Here is a 15,063-nt window from a genome sequence, read left to right as displayed (position 1 = left end):
CTGGCAAGAGCCAGCTTTCATAAAAATGTTATGTAGTTTCCATCGATATAACTCAGATCTTCTAGCTGATACAATTAGAAGACCAAAAAGGCTTATGATAAGACAGCTTCTATGAAAACAGTCTTAAGTTCCATACATAGATGCTACTATGTGATGAGTAATTAATGCTGAATTAAGAGAGAAAATGATTCTGGACTTATAAGGAAATAAAACATGAGCCCTAAGGAAAGATAACAAAACAAAATATTATCAACCAATTAAAAAATGGGAACATTTTATTCTTAAGGAAGAAAAACGAGTTGGGTAGTTTTTAACCTATGTCTTCAGATCTGGGAGTTTCTTACTTGTGCATATAAAAGAAGATGTAACCACTCCGATCCCGATCACTCTGCACAGAAGCCTCTTGGATTTTAGATACTTCTAGGTCATTATAAGTAAACCACGCTTGCTTCTTAATGTCATACACATCACTAATGTAATGACCTGAAATAAAGAAATTTTAAAATTGAGGTCTGTAAAAATTCTTTGCATTTCTCTCAGTTATATGAAGTTTCAGAAAGAAAGAGAAACAGCTACCCCATCTACCTTACTCCTACAGAAGTTTCTAAAAACCACTCAAAAAAACAAGTAGAAACATTTAAGGTAGAAATATACTATACCAGGACAACTTTTTGACAAAAGACTTCAATGTTTTTCTTGATTCATTCAACTTACTCCTCACAAAGTGAGGTACAGAATAACCTAATAAGGAGTAAATACTGGCTGCTCATTTATAAAATGCTGAAATCATTTTGTCCATTTACCTGAAGAAGAAGTGCTACCAATGTGACTGACAACACTGATGAGCCGATAGGAATGAGGAAGATATCCTGTCTGGAAAACAGAAGTGGGCATGACTTTTAACTCCTCATTTGAATAAAAAGCAAAACACTAATTTTAAATTTATTATCAAAGCTGACATGGCTAAGTTTTAGTGTGCGTGTAGTCAGATTCAATAAAATATCCAGTGATTGGTATTGTTCATATTCTTTGATCCAAGAATTCTATTCCCAACAAGAATGTATCCGAAAAAAATAATTCAAGCCCAGCTGGTGTGGCACAATGGCTGAGCATTCAACTATGAACCAGGAGGTCACGGTTGGATTCCTGGTCAGGGGGGGCACATGCCCAGGTTGTGGGCTCAATCCCCAGTGGGGCATGCAGGAGGCAGCTGATCGATGATTCTCTCTCATCATTTATATTTCTCTCTCTCTTGCTCTAAAATCAACAAAAATATATTTTAAAAAAATTCAAAAGAAGAGTACATGCATAAAATTTTTTTATTATAGCATTATCTTTCTTTTTTATAATATATATATATTTTTTACTGATTTCAGAGTGGAAAGGAGAGGGAGAGATTATCTTTAATAACAAAAAATTGGAACTAACAATAGGCCCAATAATAGCTAAACCATTAGTGGTATAGCAACTCAATACCATACTATTCAGCTATTTTAAAAAATCATGTGAGTTACCAACATATTAGCTTGTTTTCTAAACCTACAAAAATGCACATAATAACCATAGTTCTATAAAAATAGGTATATTAACGGTTAAGTACTCAAAAAAAAGAATAAAAAAATGAAGAGTTGCCCTAGCCGGTTTGGCTCAATGGATAGAGCGTCAGCCTGTGGACTGAAGGGTCCCAGGTTCTATTCTGGTCAAGGGCACATGCCTGGGTTGTGGGCTCAGTCCAACGTGCGGGAGGCAGCCAATCAATGATTCCCTCTAATCATTGCTGTTTCTATCTCTCTCTTCCTCTCCCTTCCTTTCTGAAATCAATACATATATATAAAGGAGAGTTGTTATAGGAGTTATGGGTGAACATTTACATTTTAAATATTTCTAAAAATGCTATTAAAATATTGTTAGCAAAGAAAATAAAACAAACACTGAAAAGATATTCCTGCACCAAGGCAGCACTATTAGGTATAATTTTGGGAACAAATACAGCTATATGAAAACCAGAAATCATTAAAATAGTCATAAACTTTGATGTAGTAATTTACTTCTAGGGATTTAGAGAAAAAATCCTAAATATAGAAAATGTTACAATAATACAGTTCCTTAATGTATTTATTTTTACAGTGAAGAAACAGAAACAACATAAATGCTCAATGTTAAAAATAAAGTAAAAAAGATGAAAGATTCCAATGCCTTCTAGTAACATTATTACTTTTAAGAGTTTTTATAGTTTCGGTAGAACTCAAAGAAATTTAATATACATGTGACTTTGAGAGCCATGTCACTTGGTTTTACCTAACTGCACATAAGCTAGTCAGGATGTATTTCTGTTTTTGTTCCATTTTGTTTTGAATCTTGTAAGAAATGAGGAGCAAAGGACAAGAGAAAGTGAAGACAACTTGATGGTTATCAAAGGGGCAGAAATGCACCTCAATTGAAACTGACAGTGGGGCCTATGAAGATGAAAAGCAGGAGCAATACTGACCGACTGACCAATGCTCCTCAGGGAATGGAAAGTCACCTACCTCAGCATTTCTCTTCAGTTCCTCAGCTTCAGCTTCTGTGTACTCCATATCTAAAACATCCTCATTCCCAGAGTCTTCATCAGAACCCAATGAATCCAGAAAAGAGTTGTTAAACTCTGAAGAACACAAAGACAGAGTCTTGTAAAATTTCTTGGAATAGACACAAAGAGATGATTAGGAAGCAAAGAACAACGTGGGTACACATTTTATCATCCAATTCCCCCAGACAATTCTGGGGACCAATAACTCAGGTAGCTGATATCTGTAAAAGAAATGCTCCTTTTCCTTTTAAATATATCTATATTAAAGGTATATAACTCACACCAAGAGTAAAATTGAAGAGAAGAATTTAATTTTAAAGATAATCCAATTGTATTAAATCCTGTATTATATAAACAATTTTGAAGTACATGGTGCATACTGTAGGCAACACCAGCAAATATAAATTATCTCACAGAAAAGAGACCATAAAAAGGTCACTATCCTTTCATTCTCTTTAATATTAAATCATTTTCTTGAAATTTAACAAAAATAAAGGAAATTCAACCTTTAACTCTTAAATTTCACCTTAAATACATTACACAAACAAACCCAAGATCCATTTTTAAAAAAAATATTTTTATTGATTTCAGAGAGGAAGGGAGAGGGAGAGAGAGTGTTAGAAACATCAATGATGAGAGAGAATCACTGATCGGCTGCCTCCTGCACACCCCCTACTGGGGATCGAGCCCGCAACCTGGGCATGTGCCCTTGACTGGAATCGAACCCGGGACCCTTCAGTCTACAGGCTGATGCTCTATCCACTGTGTCAAATCAGCTGGGGCCCATTTTTTTCTTTAAATAATAAATCTATCTTTAAATAATCACAGGAGCATTTGTGCATAAATGGCTCTTTGCTTTGAAATATATTTAATTCCACTAAAATCACAGAACAGAGCTGTTTAAAGCAGCGGTTGATAACCATTTGAACCTCGCAGACCACCAGTGGTACATGGACCACCAGTCTAAAGGACATGAACACCTAAGAATGGGAACAATAGAAAAAAAAGACTATGGCCTCAAAATCCTGGAATTTGAAAGTAGATGGGTGACAGATCTGAGAAAGCCAAAGTCAAATCCTAAGCAATAATGGAAAAATTGAAAACCATTTAATTTATAATCTTCAAAAGACATACAACTTGGAAATACCAGGTACCTCTGAAAATAGAGGCTAAGTAGGGGATAAAAATAACGATTAGATGAAAGTTATTTGAGAAACAGACTCCCAGGATCCACTTTACCCTACTTCATGCTACTAGAATAACTAAAGTCTGTGGAGAAGGTAAAACAGTTTCTGGATAGAGTGTGCCAGGCAAAGGGGAGGCTATGAGTACCACACTGAAAACAGGAGTAGGTGACAGCCTGTGTACTGAAGGATGTGCATATCCTCCGCCTCAGTCCTATTCTTATACTTGCCTTTCAGAACTCTGGCAGCCACATCTTTTATCTCTAGGCAAAGGCAAGAGATTAGAAAACCATTTAGGAATCTGACCAGCCAAAAGAAAGGATAAAATATTAACATCATCCCCAAACAGTCCCATCCTGTAAAATTCAAAAGTTGACTAGCCCAGTGATTCATGTGTTCAGAGTGTCCAATCACCTTTTTAGTCTCCTATTCTTAAACATGAGCTGACAATCAAGGATTACTAGATATCTGAGGAAAGCCTCTAATAAGAAATATAAAGACCATAATAAATTTAGTACAGAGCAATCTGGAAGAGATGGAATCTATTCAGCTATAGTAAACTTGAAATAAACAAACAAATGAACTGTATTTAACATTCTCAGAGAATTGAGATGGTATTGTTTCCAAACCAAAACAAACAAAAAATTACAAAAAAGGAACATTCACAAAACAAATCAGTTTTTAAAAATTAGAAATATAGAAATAAAACATTCAAAAGAAGTTTTGGAGTTGGAGATAAGGAAGGAAAAACTTTCAAGAGGTAGAGTAAAATGACAAGATGAAAACAACCTGAAGAGATAAGAAAATTAAAAGGACTATACTAGAAAGTCTGGATAGTATGAGTTTCCAAAGAGAAGAGAAAGAGTGGAAGGGAGGAAATCAGTGAAAATTTCTTAGAATTCAAGGATACATTTCTAGATTAAAATGATTCATCAAGTGCCCTGCAAAAATGATGAAACAGACCCACATCAAGGCACATCACTGTGAAACTTCATTACAGCAAAAACAAAGAGAAGATACTACTAGCTTTCAGAGAAAAAAGAGGTCACATCAGCATAAAGAACGAATAGCTTTAGACTTTTCACACAGCAACCCTACAAACAAGACTTCTCCCACTGCCCAGCAGCACAAAGTTGGCGGGAAACAATGTTTTCACAATGACTGCAAAACTGGAAAGAATTCCAATAAAATATAGAGTAAAATAAAACTTACAAGGTTTCAAAAAAACCTAAGTAATATCCCCTCTATCAAGAAAACTACTTGGGGGTGTTCTCTATCAAAGCACAAATAAATCAAGAAGAAGGAATAGTGAGATATAAGCAATGGGAAATTCAGAGCAAAGAATCAGAGGGAACTCTGAGGAGAATGATTAGGGTGATCTTAGGATGGCCGTGCATGGATGTAGAGGGCAACCAGTCCAGACTGGAGCAATAGGACTCGACACAGCCATCATCACCACCATAGTACCATCTTTTTAATCTGAGAATAGAATGCCTGGGTGAGCTTAACTTGAATTATTATTATAATAGTCTCAACCATGTCCCAAATTCTTGCTCTTTCCTGCATGTCATGGTATCTAGACCAGTCTTTCTCATTTTATACCATCAAAATGTTTTGCTTTGATCTATTTCTGAGAGTTGGAGGAAGACCACAATAATCTTAGAAACAGAAAATACAGACTTAGCTCACTTCCTGTGGTTACATGCCCCTGTGGCATTGCAGCACCTAGTTCATATATTAGCTCTGCCAAATGCCATAAGTATGGTGAACCTTACTCTTCTGAATACTCACTCATAACTGCCCACTGATTTTCATAGAGTGAGCTCTTGTAAATTCCTGGGGAAACTGAAGCCACCTTATTTTCTCCCAGGAGTCTTAACAGTGGGAGTACTGCTCTTTCATATAGATGGATTACAGATACCTGTCCCTGCTATTTAATTTTTTCAAAATTAAAAAAATATGTATATTGTTTAGGAATATGGATACAGTAAATACTATTTTTTTTAAAAAAAAAAAGCAAACTATTAATGAATACAAATGTTAGAATCGTGGTTTCTTTTAGGAGGGAGGAGGAAAAAAGGGGAATCCAGGTTATCTTCTAAGATTTTATTTATTTATTTATTTTTTATTATTATTTTTTTTAATGTATTTTATTGACTTTTTACAGAGAGGAAAGGAGAGGGACAGAGAGCCAGAATCACCGATGAGAGAGAAACATCGACCAGCTGCCTCCCGCACACCCCCCACCGGGGATGTGCCCGCAACCAATGCACATGCCCTTGACCGGAATCAAACCCGGGACCCCTCAGTCCGCAGACCGACGCTCTATCCACTGAGCCAAACCGGTCTCGGCTATCTTCTAAGATTTTATTTCTTTACCTCGGAGGTGTTCAAATTTGTTATTGTTATTAAAAATAAATTTTACATGCTCTTCTCTGTGTGATTCATTTTACCATTAAAAAAAAGTAATTAAAATAATCTCCACACCTTGAAGACTTAACTCTGTAGCTCTTTTGAGGTCATCATCTTCTTTCTGTTCCCAAGCCTCCTAAAAAGACAAGAATAAAACTTAGGCACTTAAAGAGGTACTGATTAAACTTATTTAGTGATGATAAAAATCAGTTGCTCTAGAAATATTGTTAATAATATGTTACATAATTTCATGGATGTTTGGAACATGACCTATTGAAGGATGTGGAAAAGTTCTTTACTTTTTCCTACACTATCCTCTTAAAACAAAACCTGGGGGATTAAAAAAGCTTAAATGCTAGCTCTTCTAGTCAACGACATTTGGTTTGCTAACCAAAAGCCATTAAATGTGACATCTATACTAATAAAAGCCTAGGTGGCATCTCACCCTCATGTCATCACAAGATGGCTGCCCCCACATCGTCACAAGATGGCTGGTAGGGGAGGGCAGTTGTGGGCGAACAGGCCAGTAGGGGAGGGCAGTTAGGGGGCGACCAGGCTGGCAGGGGAGGGCAGTTGGGGGTGATTGGGCTAGTAGGGGAGGGCAGTTGGGGGCGATCGGGCTGGCAGGGGAGGGCAGTTGGGGGTTTTGGGCCAGCAGGGGAGCAGTTAGGCATCAATCAGGCCGGCAGGGGAGCAGTTAGGCATCAATCAGGCCGGCAGGGGAGCAGTTAGGGGGTGATCAGGCTGGCAGGCAGAAGCAGTTAGGGGCAATCAGGCAGGCGAGCAGTTAGGAGCCAGCAGTCCCAGATTGTGAGAGGGATGTCTGACTGCCGATTTAGGCCTGATCCCGCAGGGGAACATCCAGCAGTCGGACATCCCCTGAGGGGTCCCAGATTGGAGATGGTGCAGGCTGGGCTGAGGGATACCCCCAAGTGCATGAATTTCATGCACCGGGCCTCTAGTTCTGATATAATCCCCTTTCTTCTTACATGTATGAAATACCTGGCATAAAGCAGATACTTAGCAAATTGCTCTCTTTACTCTCCCCTGATTTACAGCATTTGCTAATTTCCATGGTATAAGTGCTCCCACCATGGCCAATTTTAAGCTACCAACATGACACTGAATGCAGTGTTGGAAAGAGGTGTGTACAAGCTGGCTCTCCTGAGCTGAGAGTGAGCTGGCTCTAGCACACCAATGACCAGAAATCTATGAAAGCAGGATAAACAATATTTCCACAAGATATTATTCATAGATTTCTATTTTTGTTCTTGCTGAAGAAACCAAGACACATAATAGATACTTGGTAAATACTAAATGAATGCTGTTGACTGTTACTTTTCTAATAAATCTAAGGTTCTCTTAGAAAAATTAGTACCTCTGAAAATGTCTCAATTAGGGGACTAATTATAAAAAATAGGGAAATGCTGACTATAAAAATTTTCCCTCTCATCTTTAGAGAAAAGATAACTTATAAACAATAAATGAATAAATAAAAAATTTAATTTAAGCAGATTTTATACTTTCCTCAAATCTGGACTTGTTTTTAAAGTTACTAAAGTATATGAGAAGCTCAGAATGAGCTATTCTGCATTATATTACTTGTAGCAATAAATACTGTATTCAAGAAAGCAATAAATATTTCCTAAGAGAAAATAAGATTACTTAAAATTATCCAAGTAAAGTCTATGCTGAAACCAGAAAGAGAATTTTTTAGTTCTTAATAGGATATTGCAGGTATACTAAACTAAAGAAACTTCATCTTATAATCCTACCCTCACACCTGAGAAAAAACACAGGGTGAGGCAAAAGTAAGTTTATGGTTGTGAGTACGCGAAACACAGTTTATTCTTGTACTAGTATTTATTAGTTATTGTATTATTTTCAATATGAACTGTAAACTACTTTTGCCCCATCCTGTAAGTCAGTTTTAATGAGCTCAGCTGACAAGAAATACTACAAGGTACTACTATTAAGAAATCAGACCTTGCCCTGGCTGGGAGGCTCGGTCAGCTAGAGTGTCGTACTGTACACCAAAAGGTTCCAGGTTTGGTCCCTGTTTGGGGTGTGTACGGGAGGCAACCAATTGATGTTTCTCTCTCTTCCCCCTTCCTCTCTCTCTAAAAAGTCAATAAACATACCCTTAGGTAAAGAGAAAAATAAATAATAAACCAGGCCTTGGTCTTTTACATTAAGAATAAGTTTTCTAAAACAAATGATCAATATTATTTGTAAAATAGTTTGACATGTATACATCTTGATGACAAGGTAGCTAGTGAGGTACTATTTATAAATAAAAGAATACAGAAGAGCTCGTTTTGAAAGGGTTTTAAAGTAGCAGTTCTCGCCGAAACCGGTTTGGCTCAGTGGATACAGCATCGGCCTGTGGACTGAAAGGTCCCAGGTTCGATTCCGGTCAAGGGCACGTACTTTGATTGCGGGCACATCCCCAGTATGGGGTGTGCAGGAGGCAGCTGATCGATATTTCTCTCTCATCGATGTTTCTGGCTCTCTATCCCTCTCCCTTCCTCTCTGTAAAAAATCAATAAAATATATTTTAAAATAAATAAATAAATGAAGTAGCAGTTCTCAACCTTGGCTGCACATTAGAATCAAAGGGATGCAGCTAAAAGAAAAAAATTCTTGTTTTTTTTTTTTAAAGAAAACTAAGAAATCTAGCCCTGACCGGTTTGGCTCAGTGGATGGAGTGTCGGCCTGTGGACTGAGGGGTCCCAGGTTCGATTCTGGTCAGGGGCGTGTGCCTTGGTTGCAGGCACATTCCCAGTGGGAGGTGTGCAGGAGGCAGCTGATCGGTGTTTCTCTCTCATCGATGTTTCTAGCTCTCTATCCCTCTCCCTTCCTCTCTGTAAAAAATCAATAAAATATATTATAAAAAAAAAAAAAAAAGGAAAATAAGAAATCTAGATGCCCAGACCACAGGCCAGATCAATTACTTCAGAATTTGAGAGGCAGAATAAGCCAGGCATCAGTATTTTTTTGAACTCCCAGGTTAATATTACCTGTGCAGTTAAGCTTAAGATCCACTGTTTCAGAGAAATTAGATTTCTTATTTAATAATTTCTTAAAATATGTTTTTGATTTTAGAGAGAGAGGAAGGGAGAGGGATAGAGAGACAGAAACATCAATGAGAGAAAAACATATATTGACTGCCTCCTGCATGCCCTGTATCAGAGATCGAGCCTACAACCTGGGCACGTGCCCCGACCAGAATCGAACCGGTGACCTCTTGGTTCATGGATTGACACTCAACCGCTGCTCCATACCAGCCAGGCAAAATTAGATTTCTTAATCTGACTATTTGTAAACACTAAAACTGTTCGTTCATTCTAGGGAGTCTTGTTAAATTTTTATTAATCACATGACTTGGATTGCATACGATTAGAAAAGCATGAAAACAACACTTTTCAGATGTCAGATACCTTGATGACTTGTCAACACAAGTCAAATACCTTGATGACTGCAACAGTGCAAATCAGCCAGCTTTGGCAAATATAAACATAAAGAACTAAAAATTAGCCCTATCTGGTTTTCAGTGGATAAAGCGTTGGCCTCCGGACTGAAGGGTCCTGGGTTCGATTCTGGTCAAGGGCACGTGCTGGGGTTGCAGGCTCGATCCCCAGTGGGGGACATGCAGGAGGCAGCCAATCAATGATTCCCTGTCATTGTTGATGTTTCTGTCTCTCTCTCCCTCTCTGAAATCAATAAAAATATATTAAAAATTTTTTAAAAAATAGAAAAAAAAAAGAAGTAAAAATTAAAGTACAGAATCTATAATAAAGGTGTAACATGCTAATTAGACCAGACAACCTTCCTGATGAAGCCGGGACTGTGAGGGAAGGCCGGGGCTGTGAGGGAAGGCCGGGTCCCAGGTGCCAGAGGGAAGCTGGTGCTGGCAGCTGGGGGAAGGAAGGCCTACTCTTGCATGAATTTCGTGTATCAGGCCTCTAGTATATATAAAGAGCAGATAAATGTTAGTCTATGACTAAAATCTAAATTTTTGATATTTCTAAGAATTTTATGTTCAAACAATTAATAGGAAAGGACTTAGATTGTGAGAAAATGGCCAAAACAAATACTTTGCCTTAAAATATTAATGATAAAATGTTATAGTGGCTGTTTCCACAGCTTGCAAAACAAGGTTGGATTGGGATAATCTCTAGTAACCCATCTTGCTTTAGCATGCAATGAATTATTGTAATAGAAGGTAACCAACAGTATATTTTGTTGCATTTGGATTTTCAAAAACAGAAAAATTACCAAAGTTTCTGTTTCAAAACCAATGCAAAGCCCCAAGGTTTTTATTTTGTTTTGGTGGATCATGACATTGTATTCAAAACAATGCCTGATACATAGTAAATGCTTAAAACATGTTGGTTGTTGTTGTTATTATTATTGTTATTATTATTATTATTATTAGTGCCCCAGTGCACGGATTCGTGCACATTGAAAGGAAATTAATTAGAAGGTGGCCTGAGGGGCGGGACTGGGTGAGGAGGGCCAGACTTGCCCTGGAGTCAACCTCTTACGGCCCCTCCCTTTCCCAGCAGGCTGCACCTGGGGTGCTGCCACAGATAGAAGGGCATCTATGGAGTGAGCGGGGGTCCTTCCAGCAAGTGGGATCCCTCGGCCTGGCCTGCAGGGATCGGGTCGAAACTGGCTCTCTGACATCCCCCAAGGGGTCCTGGATTGCAAGAGGGCAGTTCTTGGGTGACACACCCAGAAATTGGGCTCCCTCCTCTCTGGTTCCAGGGTGTGTCACCTAAGAACCACAGCTGCCAAGTCACTGCAGCTCGGCAGCTCCTGTGCCGAGCGTCTGCCCCCGGGTGGTCAGTGTGTGTCATAGCTACCAGTTGTAGCATCTGTCCCCTGGTGATCATTGCATGTCAGAGCTACCTGTTGGACAGTTGCTTAGCCTTTTATATATGTAGAATACTACTACTACTATTCTATATTTTGGGAAAGATAAGGATGAAGAAAGTAGCAATATAAATCTTACTTGCTCCTGGAGGCTCTGAGCCAAGGCCTGCTGAAGCTCTTGCTCTTCCCTTTCACGGTCCACATCATACTGCTGAAGCCAATCAACCTCTCCTTGAGGTCCTTCTGGGGTTTTGTTTTCTTTATTCTCATCACAGTCTTTAGTTATCTCAGTAAAACTGGCTGGATCTGAGGAAACAGAACAAAACATAACTGGGAAATCCTAATAAACTGAAATCTCTGGACTAGAGTGACATCTACTGTTCAGAGAGTAATTTACCCCAAACGCACACATAGCTTGCTTGGGATATTCAATTTCATCTTACTACATGTAGACTAGGGTTTCTCTCTCTCAGAACTATTGGTATTTTGGGTGGTACATTTTTGTTGTTGTTGGGGGGCGGCTGTTCTGTGCATTACAGAATGTTTAGCAATATCCCTGGCCTCTACTTACTAGATGTCAGTACCACCCCTCTCTCTAGTTGTGACAACCAAAAATAGCTAATAATGAGCTTTCCCCATTTATTATAATGTATGTTAAATGAGTGTTTTAGAATTAATAATCAAATAAGCCTTATACATATTCTGAATCAAGAGTTCCATAGTACTGGTGGTGTGGCTCAGTTTGTTGAGCATTATCCCCTGCACCAAGTCGCCAGTATGATTCCCAGTCATGGCACATGTTTAGATTGTGAGCTCAATCCCTGGTAGGGAGCATGCAGGAGGCACAGCTGATGGATGTTTCTTTCTCTCCCCTCCTCTCCCTTCTTCTCTCTCTAAAAAAATCAATAAAATCACATTAAAAAAAGAGTTCCATAAAGTATGTAATAAACATCTCATATATTGCATAATATATGACAACATATATATTTAGAACATTTGCCCAGGGAGATAAAAAATTAACCATCAATTTCTTTCGGTTCTTTGTAGACCAGGGGTGGGGAAATTCCGGCCTGTGGGCCATATAACTCTTATACATTAGACAGATCCATCTCATACTTCCCATTATTTAGAAGCCATTTGTCGCTATGATGATTTTGAACACAGTTGTGCCTTGTTTAACAGCTATCTTCATTAAACCTACCTGGTTCTGTGACTGTTTTGGGTTTCTCAGTTTCCATAGAGTCTGGATTTTCAGGCATTTCTTGAATATCATCTTCTGCAAATCCGGTATCTGGGCTGCTGGTTGGTTTATCATCATCTTCATGACTCAGGGACGGTGAAGCTTCTCTCTTACTTATCTCTAAAACAGCTGCTAGAAGCTCTTCTTCACTCATTCCATCAAATCCTGAGTTTTCCAATTCAGCCTTATCAGGCTCTATTCTGCATGATTTTGAATCCTGAAGTAGAGAGTTACTTTTAGAGGAAACCTGAATGACTACAAATATAGCAATCTTAGAGTTTAAAGTGAGAAGTTTATTTTATTTCTAAAAAGTTTCCTTTCTTTGATGCTCTGGGTTCAGGTCTCATTCTTTTTGAATAAATGAATAAAATAAAAAATACTTATAAACATATATTAAAAAATAAAACACACACACACATAAAATCAAACAGTTGCACAAGATAATGCAAACTCCTAGAAAAGCTTGTATCTTCAAAGTATTAACTATCATTATGTGTCAAGATAGGAAATACCGTAATGTAGTTATGCTTTCACACACATTATTTAAACTTTTAGTTTATGTGGTTAGTCTGTTGATGTAAAACATTTACTCTGGTTCCATCATATTAACCCTTTGCACTCACTTGCTTTTTTCTCGAGCTGCTACCAATGCTAACCGTGTCGAGTAACACTCGACATCCGAGTGCAAAAGGTTAACAATTAGTACCAAAATAAAGCAAGTAATTATTTGAGGACCAATATGTAAAAGCTTTGAAGGAAGCCCTGCCTGGGTAGCTCAGTTAGAGCACTGTCCCGATATGCCAAGGTTGTGGGTTCAATCTCTGGTTAGGGCACGTACAGGAATCAACCAATGAATGCATAAATAAGTGGAACAACAATGGATGTTTTTCCTCTCCCTTCCTCTCTCTCTCTCTAAAAATCAATATATAAAAATTTAAAAATAAAATAAAAGTAGCTTTGAAAGTTTACAGAAGAAAGCAATTTATCTACAACTTTCATTTCTTAAATCTCAGTCCTGTAAACAACCTAAGTGTCTACTGATGAATGAATGAGTAAAGAAGATATAGTATACATACAGCTTATTCAGCCATAAAAAAGAAGAAAATCTTTTTTCTTTTTTACTCAGGGTCCTGAGTAATTGACATTTTCAACAACATGGATGGCATTATGCTAAGTGAAAAAAGTCAGACAGAGAAAGACAAATACCACAAGGTCTTACTTACTAGTATATGTGGAATCTAAAACAAACAAACAAACAAACAAACAAAAAATCCAAGCTTATAGATATAGAGAAGATTGGTGATTGCTAGATGAGGGTGGTGTGTGTGTGTGTGATATATAAAATGGGTGAAGGGGATTGAAAGGTACAAACTTCCAGTTATAAAATAAATATGTCCTGGGATGTAATGTACAGCATGGTGACTACAGTTAATAATCTTGTATTGCATATTTAAAAAATATTTTTATTGATTTCAGAGAGAGAGGGAGAGGGAGAGATAGAAACATAAATGATGAGACAGATCATTGATCAGCTGCCTCCTTCATGCCCCCTACTGGGGATTGAGCTTGCAACCTGGGCACGTGCCCTGACCAGGAATCGAACCCGAGACCTCCTGGTTCACTGTTCGATGATCAACCATTGAGCTATACCAGCCGGGCTGTATTGCATACTAAAAGTTGTGAAGAGAGTCAATTTTAAAAGTTCTCATCACAAGAAAAAAATTCTTTTGGGCCCTAGCTGGTTTGGCTTCATAGATAGAGCGTCAGCCTGAGGACTGAAGGGTCCTGAGTTCGATTCCTGTCAAGGGCACATGCCTGGGTTGCAGGCTCTCTCCCCAGAGGGGGCATGCAGGAGGCAGCCAATCAGTGATTCTTTCTCATCATTGATGTTTCTATCTCTCACTCCCTCTCCCTTCTGTGAAATCAATAAAAAAATTATTTTGGTAATTATGTATAGTGATGAATAGACTTATTGTGGTAATCATTTCACAATATGTACAAATATCAAGTCCTTATACTGTACACCTGAAATTAATACAATATTATATGTCAATTATATCTCAATTAAAAAAAAGTCTCAATCCGACTTTAAACAGACTGGTTTTGTAGCTACAGAAATCACATTCTAAAACTAGTGTTAGGGACTTTCAGTCAAGATGGCAGTGTAGATAAACTCTGTATTTGCATTCTCCCACAACCACCTGAAATGACAACTAAACTACAGAACAACTATCACTCAGAACCACCTGAAATCTGGCTGAATGGAAGTACTACAACTAGGGAATTAAAGAACAAGTCACATAGACTGATAGGACTGGAGATGTGGAATGGGCTGGTCCCACACCCACACGTTACAGATTAAAATTGGGAGGGATATCTCAGCTGCAGAGGTGCCACCTGAGGAGTGAGGGGTCCCAGACCCACACCAGGCCCTCCAGCTCAGTGGTTTCAGTGCCAGGAAGAGAAGTTGTCATAACGTCAGGCTATAAAAATCAGCTGGGATTGAGGCTGAGGGAGAGGGAGGGCTGCTGGAGTCCCAGGCAATCTCTTAAAAGGCCCATATGTAGACTTACTCAGATTCACTCCCACTTGGTAGCAGCCTGAAAAACATCAGAGACATACAGGGAGGAACCGAATTGTCTAGCATCAAGGTGAGAGCTTGAGGGATTGGGGGGAACCAAAGGGCAGCTTTCTCCCAGACAGAAATGCTGACAGAGTCCATTGTTCCTTTGATGAACCCTCCCCACACAGAGCAGGCAGGCAGGCGCCATAACTGAGAC

General features: G+C 38.5%; 1 protein-coding gene across 1 annotated transcript in view; it reads right to left on the bottom strand.

Moving 5' to 3' along the window:
* The window catches only part of USP37 (ubiquitin specific peptidase 37), a 66,965-nt gene that overhangs the window by 4,646 nt on the left and 47,256 nt on the right, over positions 1–15,063 (bottom strand). The window contains exons 19-24 of the mRNA XM_028151000.2: positions 12,245–12,500; positions 11,183–11,349; positions 6,241–6,301; positions 2,529–2,644; positions 804–873; positions 345–483 (exon numbers count right to left, since the gene is read on the bottom strand). Of these exons, the coding sequence (XP_028006801.1) occupies positions 345–483; positions 804–873; positions 2,529–2,644; positions 6,241–6,301; positions 11,183–11,349; positions 12,245–12,500 (809 nt within the window). The remainder of the gene's footprint in view (positions 1–344; positions 484–803; positions 874–2,528; positions 2,645–6,240; positions 6,302–11,182; positions 11,350–12,244; positions 12,501–15,063) is intronic.

Source organism: Eptesicus fuscus, chromosome 11 (assembly GCF_027574615.1).
Source record: "Eptesicus fuscus isolate TK198812 chromosome 11, DD_ASM_mEF_20220401, whole genome shotgun sequence".
Lineage (NCBI taxonomy): Eukaryota > Metazoa > Chordata > Mammalia > Chiroptera > Vespertilionidae > Eptesicus > Eptesicus fuscus.
The sequence above is the reverse complement of the archived record's forward strand: the minus strand, read 5'-3'. Positions and strand labels throughout refer to the sequence as shown.